Source organism: Cuculus canorus, chromosome 2 (assembly GCF_017976375.1).
Source record: "Cuculus canorus isolate bCucCan1 chromosome 2, bCucCan1.pri, whole genome shotgun sequence".
NCBI classification, from domain to species: Eukaryota; Metazoa; Chordata; class Aves; order Cuculiformes; family Cuculidae; genus Cuculus; species Cuculus canorus.
The window spans coordinates 137060112-137081680 of NC_071402.1; the positions used below are offsets into that span (position 1 = coordinate 137060112).

At 39.3% G+C, this 21569-nt stretch overlaps 1 protein-coding gene across 2 annotated transcripts; it reads right to left on the minus strand.

The window, feature by feature from the left end:
* Positions 1–9268: 9268 nt before the first annotated feature.
* Positions 9269–21242, minus strand: STEAP1 (STEAP family member 1). 2 transcript variants are annotated; one of them, XM_054060572.1, is made up of 5 exons: positions 21014–21242; positions 17701–17805; positions 15089–15601; positions 13487–13651; positions 9269–11657 (listed from the first exon to the last, which is right to left on the minus strand). In XM_054060572.1, exons 2-5 carry the CDS (start codon positions 17791–17793, stop codon positions 11400–11402), a joined length of 1029 nt encoding a protein of 342 aa, XP_053916547.1. In that variant the 5' UTR covers positions 17794–17805; positions 21014–21242; the 3' UTR covers positions 9269–11399. The 2 variants fall into 2 exon arrangements, with proteins under 2 accessions (XP_053916547.1, XP_053916548.1); XM_054060573.1 differs by having other exon boundaries at positions 21103–21224.
* Between the last annotated feature and the right edge of the window lie 327 nt (positions 21243–21569).

Sequence of the window (21569 nt, forward strand, 5' to 3'; positions counted from 1 at the left end):
AAAAACATTTAGCTATTCTTTTGAGGTGGAGAGAAGAAGTGAGAAGAGGACAAGAGACGGGAAGAAAAGCCACAAGTGGGGTCCCCCAGGGATCAGTATTTGACCCAATGCTGTATAGCGTCTTCATAAGTGATCTGGATGATGGGATCAAGTGTATCCTGATGAGGTTTGCTGATACCAAACCGAGTGGGGAAGTGGATACTGGAAGGCCATCCTGCATGAAGACCTGGATAGGCTGGAAGAGTGGACTAGTAAGAACCTTACGAACTTCAAAAAGGACAAGAGTAAGGTCTTGTAGCTGGGAAAACATAATCCAGGAGTGCAGCACAGGCTGGGATCTACCCAGCTGGGGAGCACCTCTGTGGAAAGGGACTCAAGGGTTCTGTTGGACGACAAGCTCAGTATTAGCAAACAGTGTGCTGCTGCTGTGGCAAAGAAAGCAAACAAGATGCTGGGTTGCATCAACAAGGGCATCACCAGCAAAGATTAAGAAGTCGTTATCCCACTCTACTCAGTGTTTGTCAGGCCACACTTAGGATACTGTGTTCAGTTTTGTCCCTGCTATACAAAATATATGTGGACTGGAAAAGGTCCAGAAAAAGGCCACAGACATGATCAAAGGACTGGGAAGCCTGACGTATGGGGAAAGGCTGAGAGAAGTGGGTTTGTTCAACCTTGAGAAAGGAAGGCATAAGTTAGACTTTATCACCATATTACAGTATTTAAAGGGTGGACACAAAGCAGATGGAGACTCCCTTTTTACAAGGAGTCACATGGAAAGGATGGAATCGGGACAAGTTACTCCTGGGGAGATTCCAGTTGGACATGAGGAAAATTTTTCACAAGGAGAACAATCAGCCCTTGGAATAATCTCCCTCAGGGAAGTGGTGAATTCTCCAACTTTGGACACTGTGAAGAATCAGCTGGAGAGGGTGCTGGACCATCTTGCCTAGGCCATGCTTTTGCCAAGAAAGATTGGATCAGATGAACCCTGAGGTCCCTTCCAACCTGGGATTCTAGGACTCTGCGAGAGGAGAGAAGATGAGAAGGGAGGAGAAGGGAGGGTAGAAAACAAAACAGAAAAAGGAATGGAAAAAAAGAGAGAAAAAAAGAGGAAGAGAGAATGAAGGAAATAGAAGGAAAGTCTTTATCGAACACATTTAGTAAGCCGTAGTTGAGAAAACCTAGCAAGTCATGCAAAGCAAGACAGGGTATCTCCTTCTTACCAAGAGGAATTACAAGTTAAGAGTGATTCGTCCAAAACTGAGGACCCCGAAAAAGAAAAAAACTAAAACCCAAAGCAACCAAAAGTACAGGCAATCCAGTGTTACAATTCTATTTCTAAGGCAACCCAAGTAGAAAAGCAGTGAGAATTGTTTCTGCTTTTATGATCTAGCAGATTGATTTTATTCACCAGAAAGAAACTGAAGGAAGGAAACCTCTCCTAGCTTTCTCTGACTATGGTTTTCCATAGCTATTGTTGAAGCCCAGTTAAGAGGTTTCAGGACTTTTGTTCTTTGCTTTGTATGGAGCACAAAGCCATGTATGACCTTTCCACTTCTCCCTGTACCTCTGAAACATTTGCTTTATGGTATAATTTAGAGAAGGTCAGAATTTTTCTTCTTAGTTTGTGTCCACCCATCTTAGGAGGCATCTACAAAGTGAGACAGTAGGTTCTAAAAGTGTGATCTTGTGCCTGCAGTAGTTAGACCCAAAGCCAAAGGAAAATAGATTATTTTTAGAATACAAACAATTAAATCTAGTGCAAAAGTTTCAGACAGTTGACTTGTTAACCAAGAAAGACATATGTCCTTCCTAGTGAAGCATGGACACTGTGAAACTGAAAAACTCATTTAAAAAGCAATAATACTTGCCTGAATACAAATGTAGCTGAGGGAAGCACAGGTTAGATTGTGGCTTGATCACCATTTGACAGCCTAAGACTAGTGAGTTTCCTTTACTAACAGGTTTTTAGCTCTTTGAGTCTAATTTCTTTCACAAAGCTGCAAACCACAGGTTTTTCTTAAGAGCAGGAGCAAAATGAAAATTAATGAATATCATACTGTATAGCAAATAGCATCTTGGTTGGAAAATCTAGAAACATATAGATTAATGTAAAATATTTGTAACATTTGTATTACATTACTACAGGTATGTTGTCATAGTTTAGGTAGTCAATAAATTCTGAACATTTTGTTTCACTGAATAGGGCTATACCAGCTGTGTAAAATAGTCAGACAAATAAAAATGATACTGTTATAATTCAACATCAATTTAGCACTGTGAGAGGAAAATCTGTATCTTTCTAGGTCAATGAAATACTAATTCTGTTCCCAGTCCTGTGAAGATTTGGGTAGTTAATTCCATGGAAATTAACTGACGCCAGTGAGTTGCTACAGTTAAGCAGTTTTTTCAAGATCAAGGCAATAGCTTTTTATTCAGGATTTAGGTTGTCATTCCAAACACATTTGTTTTCAGCCATAAAACTTAGAGGAATGTATCAGTCTCTGAGATTTTCTCTTGAGGTATAGGAACATAGGGAATACCCTACTTGGTTAGATCAGTAGCCTGTCCAACCCTTTAGTACGTGTTCAAGAGCAGCAAAAGAAAATGCTGCTTAAGGAGACTCTGCAAGCCTGGCTGCTCTGTTTTCTATTCTCCCTCAAAATCCATGTTTGTCTTGGTGATGTAATAGGGTACATGCCTGCAAAGTCTTTTTAGTGTGGCTTCAAAGACTGTTGTTTCTGCGTTTATCTAACCTCCTTTTGAAGCTGCTGATGCTGTTTGCCTCCATGGCAGCAAGCTCAAGAGGTTCTCTGCCCACTGCATAAAGATGTACTTTCTTAACCTGTTGTAAGTTGATCTACTAGTTTCACTGAATCCTCTCTAGTCCTGGCAATGTGGATTTGGCAGAAAAAAATTCCGTGTTTATCTTATCCACTGTCTTCAATACTTTGTAAACCTTGATTTTATCCTCTTCCACTTTTGCCCTGCTTATTTGAAGAGACTCTAACTTTTTAGTCTCTTCCTGTAAAGGAGCTACTCCACACCTTGATCATCTGAGATGCTCTTCTCTGTACTTTTAGGTTAAATGATCAAAGGCTAATCATGGTGAACACAAAGACCCAATGAGGGCCAGAGGAGTAATAACAGAAAAAGGAATCTAATAAGTGAAAATGAAGCCAAACTCCTTACTGCCAAGACCATCCAAAGGGAATGACCAGATCATTGTCCTTAGGGTGAAATCTGCCAAAGTGAGCAAGGAAAGAGACTCTTTCCCCTGAAATGTAATGCAAACTAACGAAGTGTTTTCCTGAAGAGATGTGGGATTCAATATGGTACGCATGGGGCAAAGAAATGTATGAAAATTATTATGGGCTATTTTAAGGGGACTGTGAGAATGTGCAAGACTTATTGTGGGTTGTTCAGGGAGAGAGGAATGATCAAAAGAGGAATAAGAATGAGAAAACAAAGGGAAAAGGACCTTAAAAGGACCAGTCAGTACATGATGCCCGCTCCCTTGAATTTACCCAACATTTTGTAGATGTTCAGTTTCCCTCTGCTTCATTCACACATCCGCACCTCATTCTAGTAGCTTAGTACATCCCATCCTTACTTACCTTTTGTACTTCATTTTCCTCTTCCTCACTGCTGGCATCCCCCACCACCAATTCCCTCACTCTTTTAGCACCTTCATGTCAGAAATGTGTAATAACTGAAATATACAGAAGAGTTTTCAGGTGGGAACTTGGAAATAGCTAAACAAACATAGGATGTTAGAGCTGAATGAAGGTGGGCAGTTGGTGAGGAGGAGATTTTGTGACTCAGCTGCTGTGTTATGATATGGAGTGCTCCAGGCCAGGCTCTTGTAATGGAGAAAGAGTAAAAAATTTTAGTGCTGTTCACTTGATAAGGCTGTCTTGATGGATAATAGGCGGAATAGAGTCCATCCCAAACACTGGAGAAAGTGAACAATTTATTTGTAACTGTGTCATGGAGACGGCAAGCCTGAAGTATTTATGTGACTGCAGGGGACAAGTCTGACTCTGAATAGCTAAGTAAAAGTCCCATTGATTTCACAGGGAATTTTGCCTCTGCACAAACTAAATGGTGAAGATTTGCAATAAAATAGTGCTATCAGAACAAGGATAAAACTGAATTTATTAGGAATTACTTTTCTGAATATAATATAATGCACCATCTAATTCTTTGGTTTCAGTTGGTTTATTTTGCATAAGCTATGTTTAAGAGTGACTTAGGTTTATTGTGTATTACATAAGCGTTTTCCTCCATTTAGCACAACATACACTTTACCAAGAAGTTAAGTAGCAGTGTCTGCTCCTCTATAAGCACAAACTATTTTAAGATAACTCTGTTTATATTTAGATAGTTATGGAAAGTGGAGCAGTATCTATGACTCACGTCTCCCAACCTTCAGAAACAGTATGCTCCTAATCTATGATAAAATCATAGGGCTACGTCTCAGAGAATAATTCCTCCAAATCACAGAACCACTTGTAACTTTGCTGGTGTCCATACCTATCAGTGAAATTTGAACAAATTTCTTCATAAATGCCTCAAATGGTATTTCAGGGAAGGAGAAGTGCTTTCAACTTAACAGGTTCTGCAGGCCAAACTCTGCACGCACCTGGGCTTTTTTGTATTTGTTCATTCCATTCCCCAGCTCTTTGTGGATGACTACCCCTCCCATCCTGTCTGTTTCAAGGATTCACTTCAGTTTCTTCAGACTTTCTGCCATCTGTCATTCACCTGTCCTTCGTTTTACCCATCTCCCTGACTAAGGATTTCTGTTCCCTACTATCCTGATGATCATAGAATCATTGAATGGTTTGAGTTGGGACTTCAAAGGTCATCTAATTCCAACCTTCTTGCTGAGGGTGCACTCCACCTCACTGTCTATATCATTGATGAAGTTATTAAACAGCACTGGTCCCAGTATGGACCCTAGGGACCAGTTTTTATGGATCTCCATCTGGACATCGAGCTGTTGACCACTATCTGAATAGGACCATCCAAACAATTTCTTATCCACTGAAAAGTCCACCCATCAAATCCATATCTCTCCAGTTCAGAGAGAATGATGCTGTTGGGGACCATATCAAAGGCTTTACAGAAGTCCAGATAGATCACATCCGTTGGTTTTCCTGTATCTTCTGCTGTGGTTACCCCATCATAGAAAGCCGCTAGGTTGGTCAGACAGGACTTGCCCTTGGTGAAGTCATGCTGGCTGCCACTAATCACCTCCCCATGCTACATGTGCTTTAGCATAGCTTCTAGGAGGATCTGTTCCATGATCTTCCCAGGAACAGAGGTTCATGTTGCATTAATCTCATTAAGTATCCTCCACTACCTATTTTTCCACTTTCACATCCATTTGGCGCCTTCACTCTTTTATAAGAAACACTGAGTGCTTGCAATGTCTCCTTTCATCTTTGTCCCACATCTCCAACTGTCCTGTTCCTTCCCATTACATGCTAATGCCTCTTTGTATAACTTCATAGTCCCAGCCTTCCTCTGCCCCAGAAAACTCTTTTGTCTGTCATCAATTACCTGGAAATAAATAATTTAGGGCATTCTTATCTTTGTCTAATGTAAATCAGAAAGCACAAGAAGCAGCCTTTATTATCTTAATTATGGGTGCCATCAAAGAATTGTTAGGGTTCTAAACTGTTGCAGATGCTTGGGGTGCCCTGCAAGTGACTGGTTTTTTTTCCAATTCTGGCTTTATTTTTTTTTTTAAGGATTTCCTGTTAGAACGTTTAGAATATTTCTGAATGAATGAGATGCACTGTTCAAAAGTTATATTCACAGGTACAGGTGAACAGGCAAGAGAGAAATGCCATTCAGTTGTACACATGAGTCACAGGACTGGAAAAAGACAGAGAAAAACGGGTTATGTGGCCATTCCTCAAGTCCAGCCATAAGATACTTCTTAGCATTTCAAGTAATGAAGACGTTCACGTGGAAAATTCTTTTTCAATGGACAACATCCAACCGAACAGTGTAAGCATGCATATAAAGACCACACATGACTGCAAACTGACTGTCCAGTTCAAAAAAGCCCACATTTGCCTTACTTCTTTCTTAACAGTGAGCCCAAAAGTAGTCAGTAGTAGTGGTAGTATTCTAGCAGTCCCATGGGGACTGTAAATCTTTAAACAAGTCAAGGACATATCATATTTATCCCAGTCATCTATTTTTGTGCTACAAATATGAAATATACATAAATAGAAACAAACAAAAAAGACAAAACAACTGTATCTTCTGTTGCATCATCTTTATTAGAAGTAGCTGTGGTCTTTTTAATAAGTTTATAGAGTTTGGTTCACTGACTGGTCTTATATATTTTCCTCCGAAAATCTCTGAAAACTTATTATGCATATTTACTATATTAGCCTCACTGCACCCATTAAAATGTTACATTCAATCTATGGAAAAGTTCAACAATGATGCAGAAGTTGAACCCAGATGAAATTGAATTCAATGAGATTTTTTTAAGGAGCCTAAGGATTCATCAAAATAAATTATTTTGCTATCAGCAACAGAGGATGCTGAGGCAATCAAGATATCTTGGTACTACTGAAAAAAACCAGTGACAATGATCAACCATTGCCAGGCACTTACAGTGACTACAGCAGACTACATTCTCCAGAGGCAGATTCCACATGTTTTCAAAAATTTGTTTCTTGTTTCATTTTGTTCTTGTAAATGATTAGTTAATGCAATTTTAAGAAATCAGCTATTCTGAATTTTAAAAATTGTTAACATATCATTTCATGCTATCAAGGGATAGTACTAGAAACTATGGACGTAGCACAAAAGAAGGGGAGACATGAGATCATCATCTCTACAAATGAAGCCACACATTCCACAGTCACGTACAGGCCATCAGTTTTTTGGTTTTTTTTGGTAACAATTTCTAGAATACATTTTTGCCTACTGATTCATGGAAAACTAACAACATGACAAATAAGTGAAACAATGGAATAGTCTTGATACCGAAACAAGATGAAATAAGTTTTGAATTTTAGGACCACATAAACCATGCAGTTGAAGCTGGTTTAAGTTAAACTGCCCTTTTATGCTATTCCTTTTGCTGTCCTTCCTGCTGGCATGTGTGCATGGTTGTCAGATGAATCGGGCCAGCATATGGATCTGACTGAATCGTTCTTTTCCCTGCATTACTTTTCAACTGCATCCAATTCCATGGTCTGATTAACTTCATAGCTTTGAATATTTGCACCATTGAGAGAACAGAGAAAACAGGCCAAAAGGAGGGACTACTTGCAGTAAATGCTGCTGTCAGTATGAATTTACAGTAAACCATAGCCAGCACAGACCTGGCTCTAGATTCCCAGTCACTGATTGTTGGTACCACTTCTTGGGAACACTATTCTGGGATCTGGCTACCCCAGGTAAACTTGGCAGAAAATTCAAGTGTCTTCAGCGATTCACAAATCTCAGTTTCATTTCTATGTCTCTGACATAAATACACCAGGGACATGCAACAACCAAAGGAAGTACTTTGCAGCCCTTGTAGAGGCATTGCAAAACCACTTACACTAGAGTGATGGATTCTTATTTAAACATATGCCTGTATGGGATGAATGGTTCCCCTGAACTAAAGCCATTTTTATTGTTCATGGTAACAGATCTTTGAGAGTCTGCAGTACCTTTTTATCCTTATACTGTGGGTATATAAGAGAAAATGTCAGATACATCATACATTAAAGCATTTAATGATGCAGTTTTATAGAAGTAATCAGCATTATACAAAAAAAGTGCCTAAAATTTGCACACACATTAATTTTATGTATTATAGTAGTACATAGACATATTAATCCACTGAAATCTGAAATAGATATGCAAATGTAAATTAAAAGGAACATATGCACTTATTTTAATTAGTGTTCAACTAAATTATAAATATGAGAAGGGGAGAAACAAAATACCATCAACAGCATTTTCTTCTGGAGTCCTTTATAGCCCTTACATGACCATGGTCCATCACTGAATGCCTTAAAAGCTTCAACATACTGTTGCAATGTCCTGTAAAGTGCTACTGCTCCCGTTCTGCAGTTTGGAAACTGACTTACTTAGAGGTAAAGTAGTTTACAGAAGACTTATGAAGCATGGAAGAGACTTGACACAAAGTCTCAATTTCTGGTTCTAAGCACTCAAAGGTGCCTTCTGGAGAATGGGTGAGCTGTGACACAGAAAACCTGGCTCCTAATTGAGAAGTCAGTAGGAAAAAACCTGCTTAAACTTTGGATGCCATGTGTGACTTTAGGAACAGCTTTGGTAAATAGTGTGCAAATTTCAGTTGGTAGACAACACTTCTCATTTTGCCCCTGAGCAATGCTACAGAGAAAAATCTGAAGTGTGCTTTATGTCCCCAGCCGAACAATATGCATAAACATCAGTTTGGATAGTGTGTGCTGATCTTGAAATTAATTTTCATTTGTGATTTATGTTAAGAGTTTCAACCCATATTAACAGATTGAAATTAATGAAGTTATGGTAGTTTGCACTACCTTGTTGTATCTTGTGATATGCTTTGTTCTGATTTTATACACAAAATACAATAGTACAGACAATAGTTCCTTTCCACTGCCTGGATAAAGATGTGTTAAAATAGATGGCTCAAACACTTCACAAAGTGTTGAATATAGGTAATATGTTTGTTCTTGGTCTGTTTTCTAGCAGTGGTACCTATAGTGATTTCTACAATAAGGATCTGTCTATTTGTCTCCAAATTGGACAATATCTTACGGATTCAGACAGAGAAGGTTTCAAGAACTTGGACAAAAATTTCAGAAAGCCCATTGGAATTCAAGTCCCATTTTCAAAAGTGACTTAGTGGCCTAAATCCTGCTGCTGTGCAGTGAGATGTAGACTCCAAAGGCACAGAACCTTACCTTCCAGCTTCTATTAATTTCACAACCATATTGACCGTACCCCCTCTACTCAATGCTCACTGATCTAAGTGATCCATGACAGAGTCCTTGTGCAAAAGATTACAGTTAATGGTGATAATAAGGTGAAAAGCCTTAAAGCCCATTATCATTCCCCTTAACTGTTTTGCTTTCTAAATATATATACATATTAATTTTCTTTGATTTTGTTTTATATACACCAAATGAATAGCTTTGGCTTCTTCCAAGGAGTGTCTTCATTCTTCCCTTTTCAGTTTTCAGTTACCAAAGATCAGGTTCTGCTTTCTGTGTTGCATCTGCTTTGATGTTTATATTCCTCTGTCAAAGGGTTGGCTTCTACAGCCAGCTGTAAACAACTAGTCCTACTATTTGACCAGAATTTAACAAAGTTGGAGATTGAATTAAATTCTCCAAATTTTCTAAGTAAAGGAACAGCAGAGCTGATACTAGAGAGCACAATTTAGCACATATTTGAATAAAACCAAATGTCATTGTTTTCAATGGATGCATACAAGTGTTGCTTGGTGTACTTACAGTCTCAGCTTTGCCCCAAGTAGTATGTTTGATCACACTTTATGAGTAGCTAGTGGATAATACAGCAGACAAAGGGAATTCTTTTCCATTCCACTTGCCTCAACCTCTTCCATTAGAAAAATGATTTTATTTATTTTTTTATGACTCCTGACAAGAAAGTGCAGGTAATAGACTGCCTAAGCCTTTGGTAAATATTATTCTTTATCCCTAAGATGACTTCTTGAGGATTTTATTTATTTAATTTATAGAAATGTAAATGCTAATGCATTGACAACCACACTTTTCCTCTTCTGTTACAAATTTCTTAGATTCACATTGCTGACCAGCTTCCTGTGTTTTAGAGAGTGTTTGCCTCTGTTATGCATTAGTGATTCGATACACAATGCCACTCATTTCTCTTCAGTCTACATTATCCAGGCCACTATGTCCCCAGTTATTTTCGCAGTACTACATTAAGTGCAAATAACAAAGGCAACTTTTCAGTTGCAATATTTGAATAGACTTACAACCAGGAAAACAGAAAATGTAGTATCCCTGTAGATATTTAATTTGTCTGTTATTTTTGCTCAATACATCGAGTCCACAAATGGACAAAAGAATCATTAGCTGCAGAACCATTAGCACCATGCATTACATACTTTTTTAGGCATACATTGTTTTACTGTTTGTTTTAATACCAGAGCCGTTACCAGTTACATTCAGATGTTCTCATTCAGATGATCCCAGCAATAGGTGGCATCATCAGTCCATGTCCTAGTCGACTCATGCAGTGAGACTGGCAGAAATGTTCCTGATGCTGGGTAAAAATTTTAACTACTGCATAGCATATTTAAAATAGATACTAACAAATGAATTATTCATTTAAAACACCCAGCGAGACCCACGCAACATAAGGAAAGTGAGGTTTAATTAGCTCATATGAAAATTCTCATAATAACAAATGCCTTCAAAAGTAATTTTAAATGGAATTCTCACCAAACGAATGTCAAGATTCAAATGTCTATTTTTAATGTTTTTCTTCCAGTCACACAATTGTGCTGGCCCTAGAGTAAACAGTAAAACACATTTACCTGACCTGAGTTATCCCACTGGAATAATTTGCACGAATAAAGTTTAGCACATGTGAAGGGCTGCAGACTTTTAGGTCAAAAGCATGGAAAATTTCCAGCATCAGAAACAAAAGAATGTGTTCATGGAATAAAAAAATGGGAAATGTTTTATCGTTTTAAGTAAATAGAGACACACCTAGTTCTGTATAGGATAGAGATATGAGTCTAAAAACATTTTTTTAGACTGTGCCCAAGCCCCAGGAGAGATTTACCTTGTAAAGTTCCCTACATTTCTGCTTGCCTAATTGTCTAAGTTCAACACATTGTGGGAATACACAGTTTCTGTCTGGCTCATGTGCCAAGGTCCCCATTTTGCAGAGTGAAACATAGGATGTAGGCAATAAGGGGTAATGGGATGATAAATACTCCAGTAGTTGTTCTATAACACTGAGATTTAACAAAGGAACAAACATGGCTGTGGGAAGCAGAAAGCATTCCTGGGTTCTGTGGTGTAATAATTTATTTACTTTTTGTGGTTATCTGGGGCAATGATTTATGATTGCTTTTGCCTCTGAAAGAATTATGATTAAGGCAGCAAAGCCATAGGAATTTAAAAGCAGGCAGTCAGAAGAAAATGAGTGAAATACCAGAACACTGAATAGATTAAAGTGTAAAATTAATGTTTCCATCTTCTGTCTTAGAAAAGGTCCAAATTGCATCAAGTATCCCATACTTCTGAAGTAGAAATGAAAAATGAAAAAGAAACATCTATGGAAACCATGAAAATAGAGCAAGAATGTGAACATTTCATGGCCTTGAGCATATTTACATACATAGACAGGAAATGAGCATATTTGATCTACAGTCTGGAAGTCATGCTTGTTTGATTAGTTTGTGTATTAGCTTCCCAACCACATCTGATCTTTTTTATCCTCTTCCTAAAACATGGGAGGAGCAGTACACATTTGCAAAGCAGAACTACAATAGGAAGAAACACTGCTACCATAAATGAAGGTGGGGTATACCAGATAAATTGGTTCACATCAACCCACTTATTCCAAGCAAACACCAGGGCATGAACGGTGCATAGCAGAAGAGCTAGATATCCCATCTTGCTCTGAAAAGACAAAGAAAATAGTAAGCTATTTATATTTTCTAACTTAGCAAAAAGAGTACTCTGTAATCAAATATGAAAACCAGAAGTCCTAACCAACACATTTAAGTCAAAGAAAAGAGACCATTTGCTTTGAATTAAAATTTAAGAACTGTAATTGAAGAATCCAGCTGCACCCCTCTATGCCACTGTAAAGGAAAACAGATAAGACACATTTTTCAAGTATTGCTGTGATACTTCCAGCTAATACACGGAAGAGATTACAGATTACAGGCTGTTCCTGGGTGAGTTCTCAATATCTCAATTTATAGATGCCACCTGTATCCTAAATTGCTTTATTTCTGTGATGAATTATTATGCATCCAAAAGCAGATTTATGAATGGCTTAATTATTTGTAAAGAAAAACCTTAAGGTCAATTAAAATCAGAAACTCCATTAAGTCTATGAGTAGTACTACGACAAAAGCCATTGCACAACTACAGGAAACTGAAATCCCTCATTCTACTTACACTGATAAGTTTGGCTTAGGATGTGGAATTTGAGAGTGAAGGACATGTTATGCTAGAGTTAGTAGCAATTTTGAGTTTCTTGTTGCATAACAAAATGGAATTACTCATAAGTAAAGTCAAACACTACTGTTCAACTGCTAAATGGACAGAATCTGATTTTTGAGGATATTGTTTATAAAATGAATCCAATATAGTAGTATTGTTCTTCTGTGTTTCTTCACTGTACTAATTTAATACTGAAATCAGTCATGCACTCAGAGACTCCCTGTAGAGCTGAAAACTTTTCTTACAAACTATGCACTTTGTAGAGTGGGCAGAATATCAAATTACTAATTGTAGGAAGATAGACATTTCAAGTCTGTTTCTTAAATTCAGATCAAATTTTCAAATGCCAGGTACTTAATAGGTTATTGAGTTTTCAGATTTTGGGTTTGGTGGGACCTAATTCAACACTTGCTTAACTCTAGTGTGATCATATTGATGTCAGCAGAACCATCCCTGATTATTACAGAATAATATGATTCTGTAAGCGTATGATACAGAACTAATAGCAAACCAGATACTTAGATGAACAAAACAAGCACATCTGTAGCAAACTCAGGCCTGGCTGGATTTGATTATGCACCTGTTCTAAAACGTCTTGTTTTCATAATACATCTTTTTGTAAGGGTTATGAAGGTAACAATGCTGCAGATGGAAAAGCTTTGTATGTATTACTGGGCAGAAGTCTTCCCCTGGACTTTCCAGCCACCTGGTACCACTCAGGCAGTGAAGAATTGCCAAAACAGCTCCAAGGAAGCAATAAGGAATTCTTCTTATGTACTGTGTTGTGCAAATCATAGAATCATAGAATCACTAGGTTGGAAAAGACCTCTTACATCATTGAGTCCAATCATTCCTATGGGAACAGTGTTGGCTCGTTCAATACCATGTACTCCCAGTTCAGGAGGACAGAAGGCATTCCTGAAACTCAAGATTCAGAAGATGATTGAAATGCCTTAAGCACCAGAGGTCTTTGACCTAAGTACAGGTCCCGAAAAGACAACTGCTGCAGGTCATGAAGTCAAAGGAGGAAAAAGTTGTTTGGAGTTGTCTTTCTTTCCACTCTGTATCCTTAATGTGACAGCCTTTTCTCTTAATAAAATAACAAATGAAACCAATGTTTCTTGCAAATCAATTAACAAAGCATATGGAACAAACTTTTAGATTAATTTTACTAACTCCTCTGTGTTTGATATTTCTAACTCCTAATGGTCTTAGCAGACAAAATACAGTCTTACATATGAGGACTAATGACATGCAATAATGAAGTTTATGCGTACCTGAATGTAGTGGAACTCTCTCCAGGTCAAAGCGTGACTGACAGATGGGATTGACGTTATTGCCAACAAGGCCAGCAAAGCAAGTCCCAGAATTCCTAGAGACACATAAATCTCCATTCTCCAAACATCATGTTCAATCCAGGCATTTTCTTTTTTTTGTTTGACCTGCCAAAATAACACCATATTTAAAATGACAGACTGGCACACTCAGCTGTTTGTTTGAAATACAGCTACTTTCACCATAATATTCAGGAAATAAGCCAAGGAACACAATATTTTTGTTTGTTTGAATGTCTCTGGATGTAACTGCTATTAATTTCTGATGACAGACTCCACCAGTATCTGCAAAGCAGAGGTGGACTTTAAGGGAGAATAATTTAAACTTCATCAGCATCTTGGCCCAGGAAGGACTAGTTCTAATGACTGTTAGCATGCCTTCACAGCAGGAGAAATCTTATCCTTTCACAAAAAAAAAAAATCCATCTATGGCTAAATACTTCACCTGGGAGATTATAACAACAGGAAATATATTAACAGCACCATTTTAGACAGCTAACTCAGCCGGCACTTTTAATGAGAGTATCCTGCCAGGATAGTTGTTTAGCTCTATTTTTTTAAAACAACAGCTTACCACATTCAGCTGCACTGAATAAAATCATTGGTATGGCTAAAAAGGTTGTGATTTTAATTAACTGATGTCAAAGCTTCTCCTATTTACGGCTCATTTCTTCATCTTGTGGACTTGAATCTCAAGGAAATTTCTGGTAATCCATTCAAGTTAGATTACTGGTAAGATTACTGATTTCAGTGTTTTGAATAGGTAGTTTGACTGTTTACAAAATTCTTAAGAAGATGCTAGCATCATATTATGCTTTTAATAAAACTCTAGATTAGATTTTAAAGGTAAAAAAAAAAAATGGACATTTGCAGTCTATACCTCTCATTGGAATATTCCTTATACTGCAGTACTCATGGCATTCAAGATAATATGCAAGTATTAGCAATCTGTAGTCACAGAGAATGTTAGAGAGCTTTGCAAGCCAATTATTGCCCGTGACTCAGAAGCATGATTGAAGTTCTATCTATTAACAAGCTAGTGTGCATCAGCCGAATCATAGATTCATCAATGTTCACAAATCTAGTTTGTGGCAAATACAGACTTTTGTAGTTTAGCTCAGCCCTTCTTAATTGTTGGCTAATTTGCTTTACAAATTAGATATCTAAAATAGCGTGTGCTCAGTTTTTGTAGATAGATTCCACTGGTGCAGCGAATATTAATCCACACTAACCTAATAATGTGTCAAAGACTTAAATGTTCCTGTGAGGCAGGTATAATAATGTGCATTTTTCAGAGAGATAAAAAATCCAAAATTAAGAAAATTATTTATAGAATACACACTGGCACAGCTGTGATGACTCTTGACTCTCTAGTACATGCTTTAACAACTAGGTCCTGCTCCATCCCTTTATAGCGCTCTGTGGGGATCTGCTTCAAAAAAGCAAAGGCAATGAAAATGGATTCCCCCCATCCAAATCTGCTTGAATGACCAAAAGAAGGGTTTTCTGAATACAGAAGGGTTAGTGTTTTTGAACTCATCATACCTGCTGGAATGCCCAGTTCAGCAGCTTGTATCTGTATGATCTTCTCATTGGATAGCATAGGCTATAACAGGCGTGCATTGTAGCGAAGAAGAAACTGAGGAGTCCAAATTGCTTTCTTGATAACATCCATCTATCCAGCCACTGAGGAAACCTTTTATACTTGGTGCCAAAGTACAGCTGGAAACCAGCAGCTAATATTCCTGGTAAATAAACTAGTGCTAAAAGGGTAATTGAAACCACTGGTAAAACTTTGTTTATGACAAGGATTGGAATTTTATAGAAAACATTTTCTTTTCTGCTTATAAAAGGATATATGACATCTCTCATAGAAGTGTAAATAAATGTTACTAGTGAGATCACAGATGCTATCTTCATTGGCAAGTGCCACTTGGGAAACAGATCCTGTGTGCAGTGTTGCTCTGAAGAGTGTTCAAACTCACCAAAATGGTGTGCTTGATGTAAATTAAAAAGCGCGCCTGCTTCTGGTGGATTGGTGACTTGCATATCCGCATTCTGGAAAGGACAGAAAGGAAATAACAAGTGAGTTCAAGAGAGAATTAAAATCATCAGTAATGACAGTATTTGCTGTCATGACTTTTACCTCATAGGGCACTGAAACCATATACAAAAAATACACAATATTAAAGACAAAGTAGCTAGAAAATGTAACATTTCAAGCTGCATAGTCAGCAGTTGAGCAAGGCACTTCTAGCATAGGTTTCTCATTCTTCATTCATTATCTGTGGTGATTTCACAATAGATTTTTAATTCCAGTAAGTTAACTACATTGCAAGGGAAGATGGATTACATTATGTGAACCATCATTATAGCTTCTTATGATATGAGCTACAGACTTAATGATGTAGCCCAAATAACATGCACAGTAACAGAATCCAAAGTCAAGACAATAAAATAATTCCCTTAGTCACTGCTATTTTAATTACTTTTAATTAGGGGAATAAGGATGTAAAAATAAATGTTCAGGATCCAGTGTATTTGTCCAGCTGCGTATTTGTCAACTCCAGCATGAAGTCCCATGATCTCTTCCTTTCCTTCATAAATCTAAATGTCCTCTTAACTTTTACGAAACCTTATGAAAACCTTTTATACACTTCAGTATAAAAAAGCTGAATTTTAGACTTTAGTCTCACAGAACATCCTGGCAGAATTATCACATGCTTTAGAAGAAGCTAAGCTAGTACAAAATTTTAGTATAATATTATAAACTGTTTAATGCTAAGATAATGTATTTAAAATTTGTCCTACAGTTACAGCTCATGGAAGAGGTCACTATACATGCAAAATGAAAATATGTGTATCAGCAGTGGGACATTGCACTTGATGCAGCAGATGGCTGACCAGGGATGGTGAAATAACAACTGATAACATTAGGAAATAAAGATGTAAGTCTTTCAGTATTCCTGTGAAATATAAAGTAAAACTGAACTAATGCTGCAGTGGCTCAGCTTTAAAATGTCTGATGTGGCAGATGTTCAGAGTTCCAGAAAGCGAAATGGCACTGTCTGTTTTGAGGAAGGCAAATATTTGTAGTTTGAAAATTGTAAGTTAGTATTCTGATATGATACAGGAGATCTTCCTCTCTGAACAATATCATCTGGTTTTATTCTTAAGAATCAAATAATACATTGAAGCTGATTAAAGGATCAATTCAAACAGGGTACTACTTGCAAAAAATTGAAGAGTAAGTAGGTGCAAGTCTTGTCTTCATCTTCAATGATGCATAGGTGTTTTGTTTTAACAGAAAAATAAAATACACTGCTATTTTCCTGTAAAAATCCTAGAGATAAGGTAGCCTGTTTCCCACCGCATGCCTTACTGACTTGCCCACAGTGCTCTATGGTAAATTAAAGGTCACGGTCTCCATTGGGATTTTTTAGCTGAATAACTGCTACATTTTTATCTGATGATAAAAGCATATCTTTGTAACAGTGAAGGTGTAGCCTAAGTAACTTTTATTCTCTAGTCAGTGAAGAAAAGTATAGTGTAGCCTATGCATTGTGGAATCAGAAGCTGGTACAAACTATACAAACTGAGACTCACATCAGAACCAAGTTTCACCTAGAAATACCTGTTTCTTGAAGAGATAGTTTGCAAAACCTAATTCAGTATTCACAGCCTGTGAGACAGTTCACATTAGAGTAACAGTTGTAGCTGGAACTACTTCTGTGTATTAGCAGTTGCAGAGGCAAATGCTGTTGGTGTGAATTTTTTTCTGGACTTTGTGTGATGCGGAAAACTTACTGAATGCAATGTGGCAATTATGAAAACTCCTCCAAAGATAAATTTTATATTCCTGTATGAAAATCCCAAATTATTTCTACAGAGTTTTGCTCATCTGGTAAAATGCAACTAGCAACTAACCTCATGTAGTTTTTAACTGGCCTGAACTTTGTGTATTTTTTATCATGGACTGTGACTAAATTGAATGAGATGCTCTTTATCTTTTTATCTCTTCATGTCAATATTGTGACAAGACTTCAGAAGCAGTGATGACATGCCAGTGTAATGGGAACACTGTTTCTGGACAAAACTGAAGAAAGGCTGCAATATTCTGCATGACATATAAGCTTCTTTTTTTGCAGAAACATTACCAAGTTGCTAAGGTTTCCTGTATTTCTTCTCGGCATGATGCTCTGACCTGCATTCCAATCAATGGCATGACTGTCACCTTCCCTCTTCTCCATTGCGGAAACTCCCTGCAAAACAAACACAGGATGTGAAACAGGTTTTGAAATGCCCTACTGGAACTCTGAGGCCTATTTTCCCTCAAAATGTTTTCTTCCCTCTCCTCCGCCCAGTTGTTGAAGAAGGTACAATAATCTAGGGAAAGTCTGTCCACTAAGAAGAGAACAGAAAAGCTCAGCTTGTTTTTTTAAGCAAAGCAGAGACTAAGAGAGGATATGAATCTAAGAAAAAAACACTGATGGAAAATAGTATTTAAGCTAAATGCCCGTGCTGCCAGTGGAATGAGTGCATTAATTCAAGCTGAAAGTTTTAATATTACAAGTAAGTTTGAAACAGCTTACAGAAATAACATGTAAAATGTTATGAAGATGGATTTTGGTAAGCTCAGGACACTTGCTGATGCAAGAAACCCAAGTGTTGTTCCTGATATTTTTCAGGTTTTAGGATTTAGGCTTTAGGATTGATCTGCGTCACAGTCACTCTATGGCTTTAGAGATTTATCCTCCCTTCAAGATTGTCAAGGAACTCCAAGTGGAGCTTTACTCATGCTGTTCCAAGGCATACTGGCAATACCTAGCACCCACAAGTATCAGCAGAAATGGTTCTAAGCTACTACAAGAAATCAGAAGCCAGAAAAAAAGAAGACAATAGACATATAGAGATGTTTCTGAAAATTCTAGGACAGCAGGAAAGACAGTATCTTGAAAGCATTAAAACAACTACAAGGACTGCAAGGACTTTGCAACAAGGACTTCCCAAGTGTGCATCAGACTGTCGCACACTGCAGGAGAGGCACTAGCACCATTTCACTGGAAGCTCAACATGCCATACCACAGTGTGACTTTCTATGGCTACCTTCAAGACAGTGACTAGGTAGCTCTTCCATGTATCTTCCCACTGAACAGATGAATTACTAGATATTAAATTGTTTTGCTAGCTACTGATCTTTTATAACCATAAATCTTTTCAAAAATTGTATGCACAAATCAGACTTTGACAGTTGTCCTATTCTTACTGAGTCCGATTAGCTCAGTGGATGAGTCCTGCAATCTTGTACTGTCTGCTACGATGGTTTGCTTTCTGCCAGGCTACCAGACTCCTAAGGCCAAAGTATTCTTTTCCTCATTATTGCTCTTTGGATTTTTCCCTCCTGCTAGCAAGCTCTCCCTTTGGGCATAACCTTTCAGTCAAGAGTTGCAGAGTAGGGTCAACAAGAGTTTCTGTCTGAAGGTCAGGCTGTTAACCCTTTCTCACATCAGCTAACGGACGGTTTGTATATCGTGTACACAAGAAGATATGGGCTGATGAAGGCATATTTTTGTTTCTACCCCCTATTCCTAGGCCTAGTCCCAGTGATTTAATCACAAGTTTTTGTGTATCGGATACATTCATAAAGCCTTAGCTCCTGCAGTCCCATGATTCGTTAGGAAATTCTACTGTATTTCTAGCTGTTACAATGGCAAATAATAGTTTACAAACAGAATGCACTCACCAGGAAAAAATGGTAACAAATACAGAGAGCTCCAGACCCATTTCTAAAAGATCTCAGAACGTGAAGGGCAGTCACTGTTTTTGAGGCCTACTCTCTGATTTTTAAAGTTTGATGTGGAAAAACCCCATGTAAACTAAAAGGATGTAGACTGCCATTTTTCTCTTTTAGGTTGAGACAGACTTTTTGAAGTTGTTAAAATAGCTCATGACTCAGATCTTTGCTGCTTTTTAATTTTTTTTTCTGTACTGATCTCCGCTGAGCTTTCAACTGTTAGTATCACCAGTCTACACGAGCCTATTCAGTGATCCCAGCCACTGTCCTAACTACCACACTATCTTGGGGATGCAAAAGCATATTCTATGTGTGGAAGAGCTTGACTCACCTGATTCTCATGCTGCTATCACTCTTCATTTAGAAAATTTAGTAATGAAGTAATAGCTTCTAGCTAAAGTTTGTATTGATGATGTAAATGATATCATGATGCGAAAAAAAGTGCATGAGCTAGAATGCCAGTTAATGATCCTAAAAGCTGATTTATTGGTTCTTTTGGGAAACAGTGTCTAATACCATGTTAAATACAGCACTAATGGTTTATGCAGCAGAAAACAAAACAGAAAGGAAAAAAGAAGGTGTCTGTGAATGAATGCATGTGCTCATCCACGGAAATATGGGTTACACCCATGCATGCAAGGAAACAGAGATGCTGAACTGTAATAGTCCACTTGGCTTCTAACACCAGAGTTAACACCAAATTATTTCTTGGGTACGCCCAGGAACAAAGCATGGTAATAGTCTTGGAAAACCCTGAATATGATATACTTATAATTCCACTATTCAGTGCCTTATGCCTTGCCAGAAAGGAGTCACATACAGCATCTTTCTTTGTTAAATACATCTGAAGAAAAAAATAAATATAAGTCCTGTGAGAGACAGAAACTGATCAGTCATAGCCCTATCTAAACCACAACTGTTATGAGAGAAACCAGTTGTAGTAGTGTCCATTCTCAGTGTCCACCCTTTCTCCTCTGGGAGGCAGCTGTGAATGAGGAGGATGTCCCGCTGCAGAAAGCAAAGTTTCCAACGCTGTGAGTACGCTACTGCATTTTGTACTGAGAAAATGGGCTCATCGCAAGGCTGAACCAACAGGGATCCAACTGTGCAGACATTACCCTGAGAAAACATCATCCAAAGTCCATGAGAGCTTTTCCAGAGTTAAGGGGTTTCAGGACTGGCTCCACCAAAAAAGGGTAAAATAAACAGGCTACGATAATAATGATGAGGTGATGGAAGAGCCACTGGACAGTGCCTACATCTTTACCCCTTGGCACCACCGGAAAACGGCAGCGTGGAAGTGTTAGGGATAACTGTCCTGCTTTTAAAGTGCCGGCTGCATCGTGCAGGGCGGCGTGAGCACCCGGCACACGAGCAAATAACTTCCCCTGCCCTTCAAAAACTCTGCTGAGCTCTGTGGAGAAGCCCGGGGTTGGGGCAGGATCCACGGATCCTCCTCAGCCGGCGACCGGCCGGGGCAGGACCGAGCGCGCTGCCAGCCCGGGGCGCTCCCACCCGTCCCGTCCCGTCCCGTCCCATCCAGACTCGTCCCGTCCGGCTCAATCCGACCCGTCCCGTCCCGTCCTGTCCCCTCCCGACCCGTCCCATGCCGGGCGGGGCCCCTCCCCGGAACCGGCCCCGCGGGCGCCCTGGGCGCCTCCCCGGGGCTCCCGCACCTCGGGCCGCCGGCAGCGCAGCCGCTTCTTCCCGCGGGATCCCGGGGCCCCGACTCGGCTCCGTCAGCAGCGGGGCAGCCACGGCGCACCTCGGCTGCGTGTCTGAGAGCGGCGGCGGTGGGGAAGCCCGGCCGCTGCCTCCACCTCCCCGGCCGGCCCCGCCTTTCACGCCCTCCCGCTCCGCTCCGGAGCCGCAGCCCCGTCCCGGGGCATCGGCGCCGTCCGCGCGGGTCTGCTGGGCCTCGGCCGCACAAGGGGCGCGTTCACCTGCGAACTCTCCGCCCTCCGGAGGGAGAAGGAGGAGGAGGAGGCACTGAGGTGCGCTGGCGGCCCGGGCGCCCCTCGCCTGCTTACCCCCGGAACGCACCCCTGCGCTGGGAGCCTCCTCGCTTTTCACAGAGCATAGAATCATCGAATAGTTTGGGGACCTTAAAAATCATCCAGTTCCACCTGCCCTGGGCTTGGGCAGGGACACTCCCACTGGATCAGGCTGCCAAGGCTCCATCCAACCTGGCCTTGAACACCTCCAGGGATGGGGCAGCCACAACTTCCCTGG

What these genes read in the sequence shown, in the direction of transcription:
- STEAP1 (XM_054060572.1), bottom strand. Translation starts at nt 17,793, where the DNA reads ATGGAGAAGAGGGAAGGTGACAGTCATGCCATTGATTGGAATGCAGGT. An exon ending in CAGGAAACCTTAGCAACTTG is followed by an intron (nt 15,602 to 17,700) that starts GTAATGTTTCTG and finishes TGTCCTTTCCAG; the next exon opens with AATGCGGATATGCAAGTCAC. An exon ending in GAGAGTTCCACTACATTCAG is followed by an intron (nt 11,658 to 13,486) that starts GTACGCATAAAC and finishes TTGTCTTTTCAG; the next exon opens with AGCAAGATGGGATATCTAGC.